This window comes from Triturus cristatus, chromosome 7 (assembly GCF_964204655.1).
Source record: "Triturus cristatus chromosome 7, aTriCri1.1, whole genome shotgun sequence".
NCBI classification, from domain to species: domain Eukaryota; kingdom Metazoa; phylum Chordata; class Amphibia; order Caudata; family Salamandridae; genus Triturus; species Triturus cristatus.
In genome coordinates, this window is record NC_140590.1 from 1,650,050,573 (window position 1) to 1,650,066,378 (window position 15,806).

At 46.6% G+C, this 15,806-nt stretch overlaps 1 protein-coding gene across 1 annotated transcript in view; it reads right to left on the minus strand.

The window, feature by feature from the left end:
* LOC146812629 (uncharacterized) overlaps positions 1 to 15,806 on the minus strand; it is a 314,705-nt gene that overhangs the window by 240,126 nt on the left and 58,773 nt on the right. Inside the window, exons 7-8 of the mRNA XM_085615178.1 lie at positions 14,301 to 14,462; positions 11,615 to 11,811 (exon numbers count right to left, since the gene is read on the minus strand). Of these exons, the coding sequence (XP_085471304.1) occupies positions 11,615 to 11,811; positions 14,301 to 14,462 (359 nt within the window). The remainder of the gene's footprint in view (positions 1 to 11,614; positions 11,812 to 14,300; positions 14,463 to 15,806) is intronic.

Consider the following 15,806-nt stretch of genomic DNA (forward strand, 5'->3'; position numbering starts at 1 on the left):
GTTTTTCTTGTGGATTTGCCCCTGGCTTTCCCTGGGGACAAACCATCCTCTAGGTGCAATTATGGGGTGCACCCAACACTCCAAGGATGTGGCTGTAAGCCTCCATACAGTTCCCAGTGGAGTGAGTCGAGCCACGCCTTCCTCATATTAGCGATAACATCAGGAGCAGCTGCCACCGCAGGCACTAGTTATCAGCAGGAACAATTGCTGGATGCTAGGCATAGTGCCATGGGTAGGACTGAAGCCAGTCTGGTCAGGATGAACTAGAAAGCGTATGTGAAATAAAGTAAACAAGTAGACAATATTTACACAGGATCTTGTAATCTGCATGGATGGGTGTGGTAAGAATCAAGAAGAGGGTTCTTATCCTTCTTTGGGAGTGACAATAACCACTTGCAGTGAGGGAGTAAGGTTGCCATACTGCTGGGGAAATCATTGAAAAGCACCACTAGTATAAGAACATGGTCCAACACAAAGGCCGCGTAAAGTTCTATTTGAACCCCATCTAGCCAAGGAACCTTACACCTCACCATTTCCTTGATCGCTCCCCGGATCTCCTGCTCAGCGAGATCTGCACCCAGTTGATCAGCCACTGCAAACTTGATGGACACTATAGATGCATATGCAATATAGGTCCATATTTCACACAACTTGCAACCCAGAGGAGTACTGTTAAAGATAATACTGCACCAACATCTAATTGATATCCTGTGTCAAACCCTAGTGCCCAAAGAAACCATGGAGCTGGAGAATTGTGCGACTGCCCCAGACATCCTGCAAAAGCCATGGCAGCATCCCATTACGCATGGGCCCTAGTTTCATACGTCTTACAATTAAAGTAGCGAAGGCTCTCCACTAGCTCAAACAGTTTCTCGTGCTCCAGCGAGCGCCCCTCCTATCCAAAGTCCTTTCCTATCCATTCAAAAGACCATCTAACACCGCCTCCTACTGCTGATAATCCCAGAGCAACTGAGTGCAAACCGTCGCTCTAGAGATACAATACCACTAAATGATGATCTTAATAGCCTCCCATTCCATCCCTACAGATGGAGCTTAATCAGCATTCAGTCCAGTACGGCTACCAAGAAAGATGCTCCCCATTAAGACTCAGACTTGATCACCCAAAAGTGCTGGATCCAAGCACCAGGTGGACACTAGGACTAGATGAGAATAACCGAAACTTGTCCAGCATGGGGGAATGTTATCAGAATAAGTTCTCCAAATACTGTGGCCCTACCACCAAGTGTCCTACATGTAAAGAGTTGAACACCAAGATCATGCAGTCTAGAGCGGTAGGAGTACACACAAACCTCGGGGTGTCGAACCGGACAACTATCACATACTAATGTCCGGATTACAAGTGGACTGCCAACGGACGCACCACGCAAGGGCAGGAGACTCCTATCAATTCTAATCCAACACATTTAAAGTCGCCCCCCAAACAGTCTCCAATAGGGCACCCTAAGTGATGCAAGGGCACCAAGCTGGCAAAGATAAAGGACTGATCCAGGTTTGGTGCATAAATATTTAAGAGGGCTTCATCCCTGCTATTCAGACATATCGTCCAACAGTGTCTAAACACTATGCAAGCAGAAAGGGACCCCAGGCCGGATCCAAATAAGAGCACCCCGTGAAAAGACAGAAGCAGCAGAGTTAGCCTAGACAGTGCCCCTGAAGGGTGCAGACTTTAATCTCCATAAGACGGGTCTCCTGGAGGAACGCAACATGCCCTCCCCATTATTTCAATTAGAACACACTAACTCTTGTGGAAGGGGAGAAGAGGCCCTGTACATTCCACGAAAGCAACTTAATTTGTGTAACCATGGCTAGTGGGCCAGGAGGGATGGGAAAACCCAGGAATCAGTCCAGCAACTGAACTTCAGATCCAGGTGGGGGGATCATTGTACCAAACGTCGCCACAGCCTATGTGCCACCCCTGGCAAAAGCAAGTACACAACTACACAGTATCCCAGCAGTACTGCCCCCCCCCCTTTCAGTTGTGAGCACATTAGGAGTACCATGGTTTTCTCCCCACTCTCACCACCAACCCTAGAGCCAGAGTTAAGCTCATAACATCCAAGACTGTCACCATCTCAGATTTACCCAGACATTGCAGTAAATCAAACACCACCTACTGCAAGGTAAGTAGGTTAGGACTGGAAAGATTTACTTGGTCAAAGGAGTGTTTGCCCAAAAGCTTGTCAATCCTACATAGACCTCACCCAGCCTTCCTCAAACACTTTCTACACCTGCTGACAAGAGGAGTCCTGAAGTAATCTCTTGTAACCTGAACAAAGAAGTGAACTCCAAGGGTCAGCTGAGTGACCTCCTGTATGGCTACAGGTAAACAAGCAGCAAGAGTTTCCCCCTGTAAGTGACTGACTAATGGCACTTGGGCTGGAGCCTGCCATCAGCTATCGATGCCCTACGAGTCTTAGCACCTTCCCGGAAGGGCTTTAGAAGTGTACTCCTGTAGTTAGGACCTAGAGTACAAGTCAGAAGGTAAAATCTTAGACCAAGACAAACCCAGTTGTGAATCTGCCTGGGGCGCCATCATACTCGGCCTCAAACTGCACCTACATCCTAGTCCCCTGCAACCACTAAATGGCAGTGTCCCTTTTATTTTTTTACTTGAATATCGCCAGCTCTAATTTGAGGAGTCATTTAGTTTAAACATTTTTACTCTTCAGTTAGGTTTTGGATTGTTAATTTGTGTTGTGACCGTATCCATTTTGATGCTGCATCAAAACACATTACCTCCATGTGATGCCAGACTGCTCTGTGCCATAGCTGACAGGGATTAATCTCAGGTTCATTTAGTGGCCTAGGGTTCACTGAGAAGCTGCGATTATTCTGAGGTGGGTTGTCACTCCACCCAAATCAAATTTCCTGCAACATCCATTTCAGTAATCTGTAATCCCCTTTATCTAGCTAAAGTCACAAATGTTTCAAACTGGTGAAAAACGTCCCTTTCCTTCCAAAACCCGAGAAGAAAACAAGTTACTTACCTGTAACTTTGGTTCCCCAGTATTGGTAACTTTCATAGATTCTCATGCTTTGTATCATTCCCCGTCGTCGGAATGGGAGCCTCGGTAACAAAAATATATATATATATATATATATATATATGTATAATCCATAGAAACAAAAGAGAAAAATAGGCCTAGGCCTCATCTCATTTTGTAGTATATCACCCTCTTTGTGTAAAAGAGCCCAAACTTTTGCCAGGGCCAATCAGCACAGCCTCACCCTCTGGAACCTTCCTGAGAGAGCTCAGAGCCTCAGATTTTCGTAGCCGTTGTGCCAACAGCCACTACCTTAGTAAACCGGCAGAGCTTTCCCAGGGGAGGTGGATGAGCGCATGAGAATCTATGAAAGTTACCAATACTGGGGAACCAAAGTTACAGGTAAGTAACTTGTTTTCTTACCCCAGTATTGGAACTTTCATAGATTCTCATGCTTTGTATCAGAATAGCAAGCAGTAGATCACGACAAGCACATTTCGGTAAATACATGGCTTTACAAAATCATCTCAGTGTACATGATAAAACAACCATTACTGAAACCAAATGTGCTTACCAGGATGGAGGGATTGTAGGGAAAGCTCACCTCTCATTGAAAAAGATTCCGGAGGACTGCTTGACCAACAGCAGCGTCAGCTCGTCCCACCGATACCAGGCAGTAGTGCTTCGTGAAGGTGTGTACACTGCTCCACGTTGCTGCCCTGCAAATGTCCTTGATCGCCACTCCAGCAAAGAGCCACTGAAGACGCCATCGCTCTCGTAGAATGCGCCCGGGCCCTTTTATCCAAAGGTTTGCCCGCAGCCTGATGACAGTACTGAATTGCACTGGAGATCCAGCGGGAAATGCCACTCTTGGCGAGCGGTAACCCCTTCCGTGGTGCACTGTAGGCGATAAATAGTTGTAGACTTTCTGAAAGAGCGTGTGCGCTCCAGATAGAATTTCAGGCATCTTTGGACATCCAAAGAATGCAATGTTCGTTCTGCTTGAGTGGAAGGACGCGGAAAAAAGGAGTTCAAAATTAAGGGTTCATTCAAATGAAACTCCGAAGGCACCTTCGGGATGAATTTTGGGTTGGTTCTCAAAATCATGACATCCCTCTTGAACTGTAGAAAAGGCTCCACTATAGAGAGAGCCTGGAGTTCACTAACTCTCCTAGCCGAAGTCAATGCCAGGAGAAGGGCTAGTTTCCAAGATAGGAACTTCAAGTCCGCTTTGTGAATCGGCTCAAAGGGCGCTTTCATCAGTTGAGCCAGTACTAGGTTAAGCTGCCAGATAGGCGGAGGTGGCCGGACCGGAGGATACATCCGAAATAACCCCTTAAGGAACTGCTTAACAATCCTTGCAGACCATAGAGATGGCCCCGATGTCTTCCGTCGAAAGCGGGATATGGCAGCCAGATGTACCTTGATCGAAGAGTGCGCCAGACCTGATTTAGCCAGAGACAGGATGTAGGGCAAAATCTGATGTGGCAGGGATTTGTAAGGATGGAGTTTATTCCTCTGGCACCAAAGGCAAAATCTCTTCCATTTTGCCCTGTAGGTCTTATTAGTGCTTGGTGCCCGCGCCTGAGATAGAACATCCCTGCATTCCTTAGACAGATTCAGATGGCGGAATTCTCTGTGTTCAGGAGCCACGCTGACAAGTGAAGTGACTCCGGATCCGGATGGAGGACTTGCCCCTGATTTCTCGATAACAGAGATGGAATCAGTGGCAAGCGAATCGGGCGATCCTGGGAGAGAAGTAGGAGTTCCGAGTACCAGAACTGCCGCGCCCATGCTGGAGCAATGAGGATCATCTTGCATGGTTCCACCCTGACCTTCCTGAGAACTCGAGGAATGAGGGGAATCGGAGGAAAGGCGTAGCAAAATGCGCCGAACCAAGCAATCGAAAGGGCATTCCCCAGAGACCCTCGCTGGGGAACCTTGCTTGCGTAAAACCGGCACTTGGCGTTCTCCGGGGTCGCAAAGAGGTCTATGGTCGGAGTACCCCATTTCTTGAACACTGCCTCCAGCGTGGCCTGATCCAGCTCCCACTCGTGTGTCCCCTTCGTCTGCCGACTTAGAGCATCCGCTGTGATGTTGAGACACCCCGCTAGGTGCTCGGCTCGCAGAGTGACCCCGTGAGAGATCGCAAATTCCCAGATCACCTAAGCTTCTTTGGACAGCGTCCGCGATCTCGTTCCCCCTTGCTTGTTGATATAGTGCATGGCCGTAGTGTTGTCTGTCCGGACCAGCACTGCACGGTTCTGAAGTCTGGGAAGGAACGCCAGCAAGGCTAAGTGAATGGCCCTCAGCTCCAAAAGATTGATGTGGTGCAGTCTGTCTGCTGGACTCCAGTGACCGCTGACCCGAAGCTCCTGGAGGACAGCTCCCCACCCTTCTAGGGAAGCATCCGTGGTCACCACCATAGGAGAAGGAGGGATTCGGAACGTTAACCCTTCCTGCGATGTTCTCCTTCACCAGCCACCATTCGCAGGCTGTGCGCATGGCAGGCGTTATCCATACTTTGTCGTTGAACGATCCTTCTGCCTGACGCCACTGTTTGTCCCAACTCCTCCTGTAGAGGGCGCATATGAAGCCTGCAATGCGGTATCAAAGGTATGCAGGATGAGATTGATCCGAGCAAGGACTTGTACTGTCGAACCGATACATGTCTCTTGTGCAGCATTTGACGAGCGGAAGTGGCCAGTTTGCCCTGACGCTCCTCTGACGGACGAGCCGTGCATCGTCTCGTGTCCAGAATTGCCCCAAGGAACTTCCGTGACCTGGAGGGCATCAGTTCCGACTTGGACACATTGAGCTGAAGACCCAAATGGGTGAACAATCTTATGCAAGTTGACACAGCCTGAGACGTTGCCCTGAACGACGGAGCCTTGATGAGCCAGTCGTCCAAGTACGGGAACACTTCCAAGGACTGCTTCCTCAGGAAAGCAGCGACTGGTGCCAGCATCTTCGTGAAAATGCGGGGTGCCGACCGAAGGCCAAACGGGAGCACCTTGAACTGGAAATGGCTCTTGCCTACTGTGAAGCGTAGATATTGCCTGTGAGCTGGGTGGATTGGAACATGAAAGTAAGCATCCTCTAAATCCAGGGATGCCAAAAAATCTCCCGGATTGAGTAGTCGTAGAATATCCTGGAGAGTGACCATCCTGAAAGAGCTTGATGAGATAGGTGTTGAGCTCCCTGAGGTCTAGTATAGGACGCCATGTATCCTCAGTCTTCCGAACCAGGAAGACCCTGGAATAAAACCCCTTGCCCCTTTGTGAAAGCGGCACGGGCTCTATCGCCCCCTTGATGAAAAGCTGGTGGGCTTCGAGATGTAATAGTCGGAGATGTTTCGCTGCACGGGCGTCTGGAGCTCTTGTTGGAGGAAGATCTTGGAACTCCAACATATGGCCACTCTAACATCAGACCGGTGGGTCTTGAATATAGTTCAAACGCACCCAGCTGTCCAGACAAAAAGATATCCTGCCCCCGACCGGTGTTTGTGGTAGGGGAGGAACAGTAGCCAGAGCCAGGAGGCCGCTATTGCCTCTTGGCGTTGTCTCGTCCCTGACGATTCGGACGTCCTCTCTGGGACTGCCGAGAGAAAGACGCCGACTGTCCTTGGCGCTGGCTGGAATATTGACCTTTATAGGACTGTCCAGATTGTGTGGAATATTGTCGTTGGTTTCCTCTGTAGTTAGAAAACCCCCGACCACGTGCCCCTTTGAATGGCACTTTGCGGTAGGTCAAAGATCCTAAGGACTTAGCTGTATCGGTGTCCTTTTTAATGCTTTGGAGGGAGTCATCCACATGCTTACCAAAAAGCACCTCTCCGTCAAAGGGGAGGTCCAAGATCTTATTCTGGACCTCCTGGCGAAACCAGGTCGCTTTCAACCAGCCTTGACGGCGCAAGACTGCTGACCCTGCCAAAGCCCTGAAAGCAGTTGAAGCAATGTCCATCGCACAGTCGATGACTTCCGAAGAGCATCGTTCTCCCTCCATCAGCACCTGTCTGGCTTCGTCTTGACTAGTTTCTGGTAACTGGTCCAGGAATGGTTCCATATCACACCACATCTGGCGGTCGTATCTGCCCAGAATAGCCAGAGAATTAGCCGCACGCACCAACAAGCTGGCCATGGTGGAGAATCTTTTACCCACATTGTCCAGTCTTCTGCCTTCTTTATCTGGAGGCGTGGTTAATGGAGTGGACGGATTTTTTTACTTACTTTGTGCGGCTTGTGAAATAACGGAATCCGGCCTAGGTTGTCCTAGAAGACACGCAGGACTGCCCTCTGGTGCCTTGTATTTCTTCTCCAGCCGGGGAAGAACCGGAATGACTGTTGCTGGATTTTGCATTGTCTTCAGTCCCTCATCCCAGACATGTTCTATAATGGGAATTGATCTTACAGACTTCTTATATTGGGCTTTAAAGTCATATAGGAAGCAGTCTGACTGCTCCACCGTAAAGGGCAAACCAAACCTCTTGGATGCCCGTTCCATCAAATTATGGAAACCACCAATGTCCGCCGGAGGCGATATATTTGTCTCTCGGCCTACAGCATCTGGATCCTGCGTATCATCAGGGTCCCCATCCGGATCCCCTGGATCTGTAAGAGGGATCACCTGTCCCTCGTCGTCTTCGTCCGTATCTGCATCGTCTGCGTCATCAGCAGGTTCCGTACCTGAAGGTTGGGGAACCACTAAGGGCAGCACCGGTGAAATGGAACGAGGTACCTCTCTTGGTAGAGGTGGCAAGTCCATTGGCATGTCACGTGGCACTTCCAATGGAGAAGGACGCACTGGAGTGCGATCCGGCAACGTCGGAAAACGAGATCTATAGTCTTGCAGCATCTGTTGCAAATCCGACACTAAAGCCACTGGCAAGGCAATCAGGTCCTGCCTCAGAGAGCGGGGGCGTAATCCCTGTGTCAAGCTTTGGTGCCCCTCCTGCACCTCTGGACCATAAAAACTCCTCCGTATCTGTGTCCTGCTGTTTGACATTCAGGTCTGAAGGGCTGTATGCGTCCCCAAACTGCCCATCCTCTTCATCCTCCTCAGAGTCCTCGAGAAGCATGGATGGTGGCAAAGGCGTGACCCGCCTAGGGGAAGTCATGTCCGGTGTAATCACTAATCTTTGGGTGGTAAATTCCAAATTGTCGTCGTCGACGGTCCCGTCGGCGGTCTCGTCGACGGAGTCGATGGCAACGGGATTACCAATGTCGACGAACTCGACGACGACATCGTCGACTGAAGGGCAACTGTCATCGACGGAGCTGAAATCGTCGTCGACGATGAGGCCGTCGACAGTCCTGTAATAGTAGTCGCCGGAGCAGCCGTCAACGGAGCAGCCGTCGACGGAGCTTTCTTCTTCATCGACGGAGTATGTTTCATCGTCGGCGGAGCACCCGTCAACGGTCTCGTCGACGAACTTGTAGTCATCACCATCGACGAACTAGTCGTCGTCGACGTGGTCTTAGTCGTCGACACCGCTGTCGAAGACGACGAAGTAGATATCGTCGACGGTCTCGTCGACGACCCCATGGAAATAGGCTTAACTGAGGAGATCGTCGTCGACGTACCTGCTTTCGCCTGCGTCAACGGACGCGGTTTCTTCAGTGGAACTGACTGAGGAGTTTCTGCAGCATGTTTTTTTACAGGTTTCTCCTTCTGGGATGGAGGGGAAGATGTAGCAACCTCCTTCTTGTCCTTAGGGGCTATGTCCACAGTAGCCCGTCCCTGCCTCTCCTTTACACTGTCGTGAGGAGATTTTTTGGGACCAGCCTCCTCAGACCTGTCAGAGATCCCGTGAGGGGCTTTGAGAGGGACCTTGAGAGGGGGTTCCGCAGAAGTGGAGGGAGATGACCTACCCCTCTTCTTCGATCTCCTGGAGGAGGTGCCAGAGATAGATTCCTCCTCATCCGAAGAGATGACCTCCCTGGTCTTTAACTCCTGCAGCCACGTCAGCAAGCGCCCCTCTCTGTCTCTCAAGGTCTTGGTCGAGAAGGTCCGACAAATTTTACAGTCTGTGGCCTTGTGTTCCGGGTACAGGCAGTATATGCAGTTCTCATGTCTGTCTTCCACAAACAGTCTCTTCTTCCCACAAGAGGCACAAGCTCTAAATAAAGCTTTCTTCTCCTTTTCTGACATTCTGTCACAAAAGATGGCAATAAAGATATCCAAAAGTTAAATTCTGAGAAAAACTGAGCAGAGCTCAGTGGAGACTCCCTAGCACAACGTGCAGTAGAAAAATCTGAGGCTCTGAGCTCTCTCAGGAAGGTTCCAGAGGGTGAGGCTGTGCTGATTGGCCCTGGCAAAAGTTTGGGCTCTTTTACACAAAGAGGGTGATATACTACAAAATGAGATGAGGCCTAGGCCTATTTTTCTCTTTTGTTTCTATGGATTATACATACATATATATATACATATATATATATACATATATATATATACATATATATATATATATATATATATATATATATATATATATATATATATATATATATATTTTTGTTACCGAGGCTCCCATTCCGACGACGGGGAATGATACAAAGCATGAGAATCTATGAAAGTTCCAATACTGGGGTAAGCACATTATTTTGCCACAACAGTGCTACACATTTATTTTCCAGTCTTCAAGATTTTGCAATTTCTAGACATGGTAGTAAATGGTTTAATAGGCTGAAGAGGCCACATTACTACCTACTCCTGTACAGGTAGAGATTACATTACGTTTGAGGAGGTGCATTTATAACTGGTTTACAAGGGCAATAAAGATTGCATTAGAATCACATTGAAAAGTGCTACAAGGGATTGCCAAGCCATACAGAACGCAGATTAATTTAACGGTTGCTTAGTGCACATCATTAAGTGGGGGATGCAAAATATAAGAACCGGTAGACCACAGTAACTGTCCAAAAGCCAGTTTTAGTCATTACAGTTTGAAGTAATATGTAAGCTCTAAATGTAACTGCGCCACGGTAGAAAGCTATTATAGTTGTGGCACAATGCCTGCAGTGAGAGCCAGCAGCCAAGGTGAAAGCCAGGTCACAAATTGCAGTGTCAACAAAAATGACTCCTTTTCCTTCAGATCTGCCCTTTGAAATTAATAGAAAGAAACAGAAATATTTAAGTTTACATGCTTTGCATACTAGAGGTAATTACTGAAAGATAGAATTTCTGCACAATTGTACACATTGAATGATTCTCCTAGGAACAAGTAGTGGGAGTTACTTTAGGCCTTCACTCTATGTGGTGGTTGATAGTTTTATCTAGGGGCAAGGCAATTTCAATCAGCCAGCATAGTCTGTTGTACACTGAAGGCCAACAAGAGAATGTGGCCTATTGGCTAGACGCTGGGGAACCGGGTTGGAGTCTCGGCAGGCACGCTACAGACTAGGATTCTGGGCAAATCCCTTAATCTCCCCCTGCCTAAATCAATGGAGGCGTCAGTTTAACAAAACCGGTGGTCATGGAAATTACTGATACCTTTGGGTCGAGTTTGCGCTAAATACATTCCTCTCCCCCAAAAAACAGTTGTGCTAGAATGGCGAGAGGATATGCAGACAGGGTGCCATTGGGAGGGAGAAAAAGAAAAAAAACACACATTGACTAGTAAAAGTAGTGCATGATATCATTGAAAACAATCCAAGGACTAGTGCTCATCCCGCTTACGTCAAGCGGTGGGTTAGTTTTCTGTGCTCACATTTACAAGCAAACAGTAGGACCTTGCACTGAACAGACAATTATCAGGGACATATGGACATTACAGAATACAGGTCTCATTTTATACAGTATGTTCGATTAAAAAAAAAAGCAAGGGAAACTCATAATTGCAACAGTATGTTTTATTCAACAGTTAAATAACTTAATTATATTATCATAAATTAGATCTATATATACAGTACAATTTTAAAATGAATATAGAAAAGAACTTTTTTTGGCAATAGACGAGTCAGGAGCTTCACACAGCGTGTCAACCTGCAAGACAAGAGGACAGAATATTCAGTAGGAGCACTTGCTCGCCAAACCAAAACTCCAGGCAAACTCCATTAAAGCATAATCTTGCCCAGCTGGCCATTCTACATCCCGACACTTATAGAAAGCGTTCTCCCAGTAAAGAGAAGAAAAAATAAAAAACTATAAATAACTATAAATACTTCAGGGAAGCACAGCTGGTGCGTCTGCACTGGTGGCTAGCCAGGAAGGTGAGCGGGCTGTGTTTAGCAATAACTTACGATTTAAAAAGCATTTGATGCAGAGTTCCTCCCGAGTCCTGATTTTAGGCAGCAACATAAATTGCAAGGTAACTGATGATTAATGTTCCTGCTAGAAAGATCAGAGTTTTGTCTCGAGGCAGTTTTGACTCACTATAAAGAAGCGCAGAGGATCAATATGCCTGTAGCAAATATCCATTTAATATTCAATAAATTAAATAGTTGCACTGGGTGTCAGTGCTACAACTAGCGCTGAATACCACTACAGAGCTGTGTAACCCTGGTCACATTGAACGCAAACATGGTCAGAGCAATGAAATCAAGGTACATCACCCAGATGTTTGAGCAAACTTTGAAACTTGTCAGACCTAAAACTTACCTACGGGTCTAGGACATGAAAGCGTGGACAGTGTCCCTGATGCTGGCTCTGCAGATTGGGCACTGGTTTAATCCAAGGGCACACCCCGTACACACTGCAAGATGGCCACAGGGAACAAAGACGATGGCAGCCTCGCTGTCCCTGCATATCTTGCACACTCGCTCTTCCTTTAGGCGACGCAACTTCTCCTGTACTGTTGCTGGTGTTCCTAAAACATTTTGCAAAAACTGTTTAAGTCAAATCCCGAATTTCCTTGGCTTTTCCTCAACCCATCACTAAACAATTACACCAAAACAAAAAGGGGTGGTGTAGTAACATCCAGTTTATAAACCAAAAAGGAGAAAAAAAAATGAAAATTTTTTTAAAAAAAAAAACATGCTTAACTCTAGACAAAACCCATTGTAATGGCCCTACCTCTGGACGTGATCATGTGACATAAGAAAAATGTGATCAGAGCATAGATTCTGCAAGAAAAATGCCTATGTTAAGCAAATAAGAACCTATTTAAGGGACATGGTTGTGATCAGAAGAACTGGATTCATCAATCAGAAAGACAAATCAGTGGTTGGCTGGGTGGAACCTCATGAATGGTCAGACCTCTGCCATCATGGCAATGAAAGATGCAGAGATGGACAATACAGCAGTGCCATGTAGCATAGAGTGTCCATTTACTATGCATCATTTCAACAGGTATGGAAATGGCTGGGCAACATCTCTTGCAAGTACCAAGAACATTGCCTTGCATTTACTATGCTACTGCCATTTAGCCCATCCCTCTAGTGCAGTTCCCAGTTGACCATAGTCGGTTTCAATTGCGCCTCATTCATATAGCACTTATAGTGCTGCAGTGAACAGTAAAGACCACGGGTTCTTCTGTAGTCGGGTGCTCATGAACCAGACTTCAAGGCTTTCAGAAAACTACATAAGGCCATGAAGGATCGAACCCCACACTGGCTCTCATGACCAAACCCATTTCTCTTACACCTGGGATCCGAACCTGGGACCTAGATTGACAATTTAAAGGAAATCTAAATCATTGGAGGCAGTCTGCAGAATTTAATACACTTCATAATTTTGCAAACTGTCCAGAAGTGTACTAAAATATTGCACTCCAACTATGTCCGACATCTCCAAGCTGGAAGTCAATGTCCACTTGAACTCACTTCCTTACAGGACTTCTACTGAGCTCATCATCCCCCGCTTATGATTTACTTATTTGTGCAATCCACCCCACCTTAAGAGATGCAATATTAAAAAGGATTTGCTCTACTGCCATTAGCAATAAACACTAAAGGGAAGAGTAAAACCCCACAAGTTGGGTGTCTGGTACACAAAGCTTTAAGACCAGGTAGGGTTCAAAACAGGAGCGGAAGCATGGGTAGGATTAAGTTTGATGCGGGAAAGTGACAAGAGAATGGATAGGAAAGTTGTAGTCTATAAAACATTTCCATTTCCACACACCCGCCCCCCCCCCCCCAGTTTTATATAGCTCCAACTTGACCCAAAGGTATTGAAGCAATTACATGAGCACCAGTTACAATACACAAGGACACATTCATTTTTGTTAAGCACAGGGAGATTAAGTGATTTGCCCAGAAACACAGGATGTTGAGCCAACACAGACTCAAACCCGGTGTTCCAGTTCCAAAGCTGGCAGCTCTGTTTGTTATGCCACATCTGCTGACTTGCATGAATAAATGCAGCCTGAAACCCCATTATCTTGTTACCACAACCACCCCTTCGCACAGTTTTACCTGCAGCCTCCAATTTGGCAGAGGCACCTCCTGTGCCAAGGTTGCAATAAACTGGCTCTGGTGAAAGGGCAAACAGGAGGATGCCTGGAGTCTGCCAGGTTTTAAATACAACCTCAAAGTCACTATCCTGTTACCATACATCTCCCCTCCTCCATGCACTACACCCAACAGACTCCTCACAAATACTTCACCTGCATGCTCGGATAGTGGCTTTGCTAAAAGGACTGCAATCAAAAACAAGTAAATCAGTGTTGCCCATCGTGGAGGTCAAGACAACTGATCTGTCAGACTTTATACCCTACTGTAAGCCAAGAAGAATAAACAGAAAAAACAATATGCTTTAGTGGGGTGTGCAGAGTACATGGGGCAGTTTTGAATACTGTCAGAACCAAAACTTCTTACAGGGAGGAGTTTTTTTTATTTTTATTGTGAAGCCTGTTTGCAGACATGGTTTAAGACTGAACATAACTGGGCCCAAGACCCTCCAAGCGCACCTACCCCACCAGTCAGCCATGTACGATGCATAACTTCAAATACCGAATCTATCCCCAAACCAGTTTTTTGCTAGTTCATTAGCATAAGACCTGCAAAAGCACACAAAACACACATTTTCTCTTGAATTTGTTTTGCCAAAGAGGAATTTAAAGGTGACCCTGAATTAAGGAACTGTAGCTTTTGCTAGCCAGTGCAACTGCACAAGTCCTAATCAACGACCTATAAATACACACTGTTTATAAAACAGTTACACCAAAGCAGGTTATGACGCAAAGTATATGTATTGAGAAAGTAACACTTCTTTAAACCCATGCAAACCTTTGAAGGTGGAAAGCAAGATGTGATCACAAGCAGGAGATTCAGGGGAGGACAATTTTACCTTCAAGACACACATCATCCATGTCAAAGAGGAACTCTTTGTCGCAGATTGAGGATGGGGATTCCTTACCGTCTATTAAGGTACTTTGGAGAATCCGTTCCGAGGTCTGCTCGAAGTGCCCAGCGATGACACCCTGCATCAGTGGCGAAGCCAGATGATCTTCCAACCATGGTGGAGCGACAGGAGATAGGGATGAAGCAGCAGGAGACTGGACAGGTGAAGAGCTGAGCCCTAGAGAGGATCCAAACAAGAGATAGTTCATTCACATTTGTAATTGTAATATTTTCATCAAGATTCCTGCAAGGAGGCATAGATGCCTGTAGTGAAATCCTACTGGAAGATCCAAATCGTGATAGCCGAGAAGGGGGAAAAAAAAAACAATGGGCAAACAACAAGGTTGAAAGAATGGTTATTTTACCTTCCTTCCAACCAACAACCCAAACATGGTGCTTTCATAACAGCCAGTCTCTAAAGAACCCGCTGCTCTTTGGATTAGCCAGAAGAGTGATATTAGCGCCACTACCTTGCTCAATTAAAACTGGTCTGGACCCTCATTCTCAACATAAAGCTTCAAGGGGCAAGCAATACTATGCAATGGTGGAGCCTATTTCGGCACAGGGTGGGGGTAAATGGAGGTGTGGTCACAGGGGCTAATGATCAAGTCCATGAGAAAGTCGAAGTCCATTTGATGAGTCCACCCACCTCCGTTTCCACCTCCACCTCAGTTTCCACCTCCAGCAGAATTTCTAGGGCATACCAAATGCATCAAGTTGTCTCGACAGGAGCCATTTCTGCAGCGAGTCAAATTGGCATACCACCCCACAATGATCAGTTTGAGTGTAAATATATATATATATATATATATATATATATATATACACACATATATATACATACACACACACCTCAAGAAAAAACCTTTGCCTGTTCCTACAGTGCTAGCTTGGACACCTGCAAGTGGACTTTGGTGCACAGAGTCCACAGAGCTAGTACAGTCATGGACGTCAATTAATGGAATTAGCGTAGCCTCGTCTGTTCCTAAAGCATTCCAACCATTGCCTTTGCGGTGACCATCTGTGGTTCAGAGGAGATCAGATGGCTCCTACAAAGCGAATAGCAGCCTGCGTCTTGGAGGGGTGAATGGGGGTGGTCAACGAGTGAAAACTACTCAAGGTAAACTGGCACAATTTGGGTGAAACCTATGGTGCTCACTGAAATCAATAGCGGTTAGTTACCATCGCTCGAGTGCTCAGGCCTTTCCTAGAGTTCAGGAAAAATACAAAATAAGTAGACCATGCAAAGCCAAGGATGCTTCGATAAATTTAAATTACCAGACGAGTTTGCTTCAGGGGAGATTGGTGTTCCCAGGCAAAAGGAATGTTGCCCTGCCACCCTCTGGAAGAGGCAAGAACAAGGAAAATAAAACAGCAGCTGAAGAGAAAATGACTGCTTTGAGACAGTGTCCTGAATCTCCAGGGTGAACTCTATGGAACTTTGATGAAGTCTCACACCTGGTGCTTGTGTAGTAGGACATCTTCAACCTGGAGGCACAAGCTACAGCAGTGACATCACATG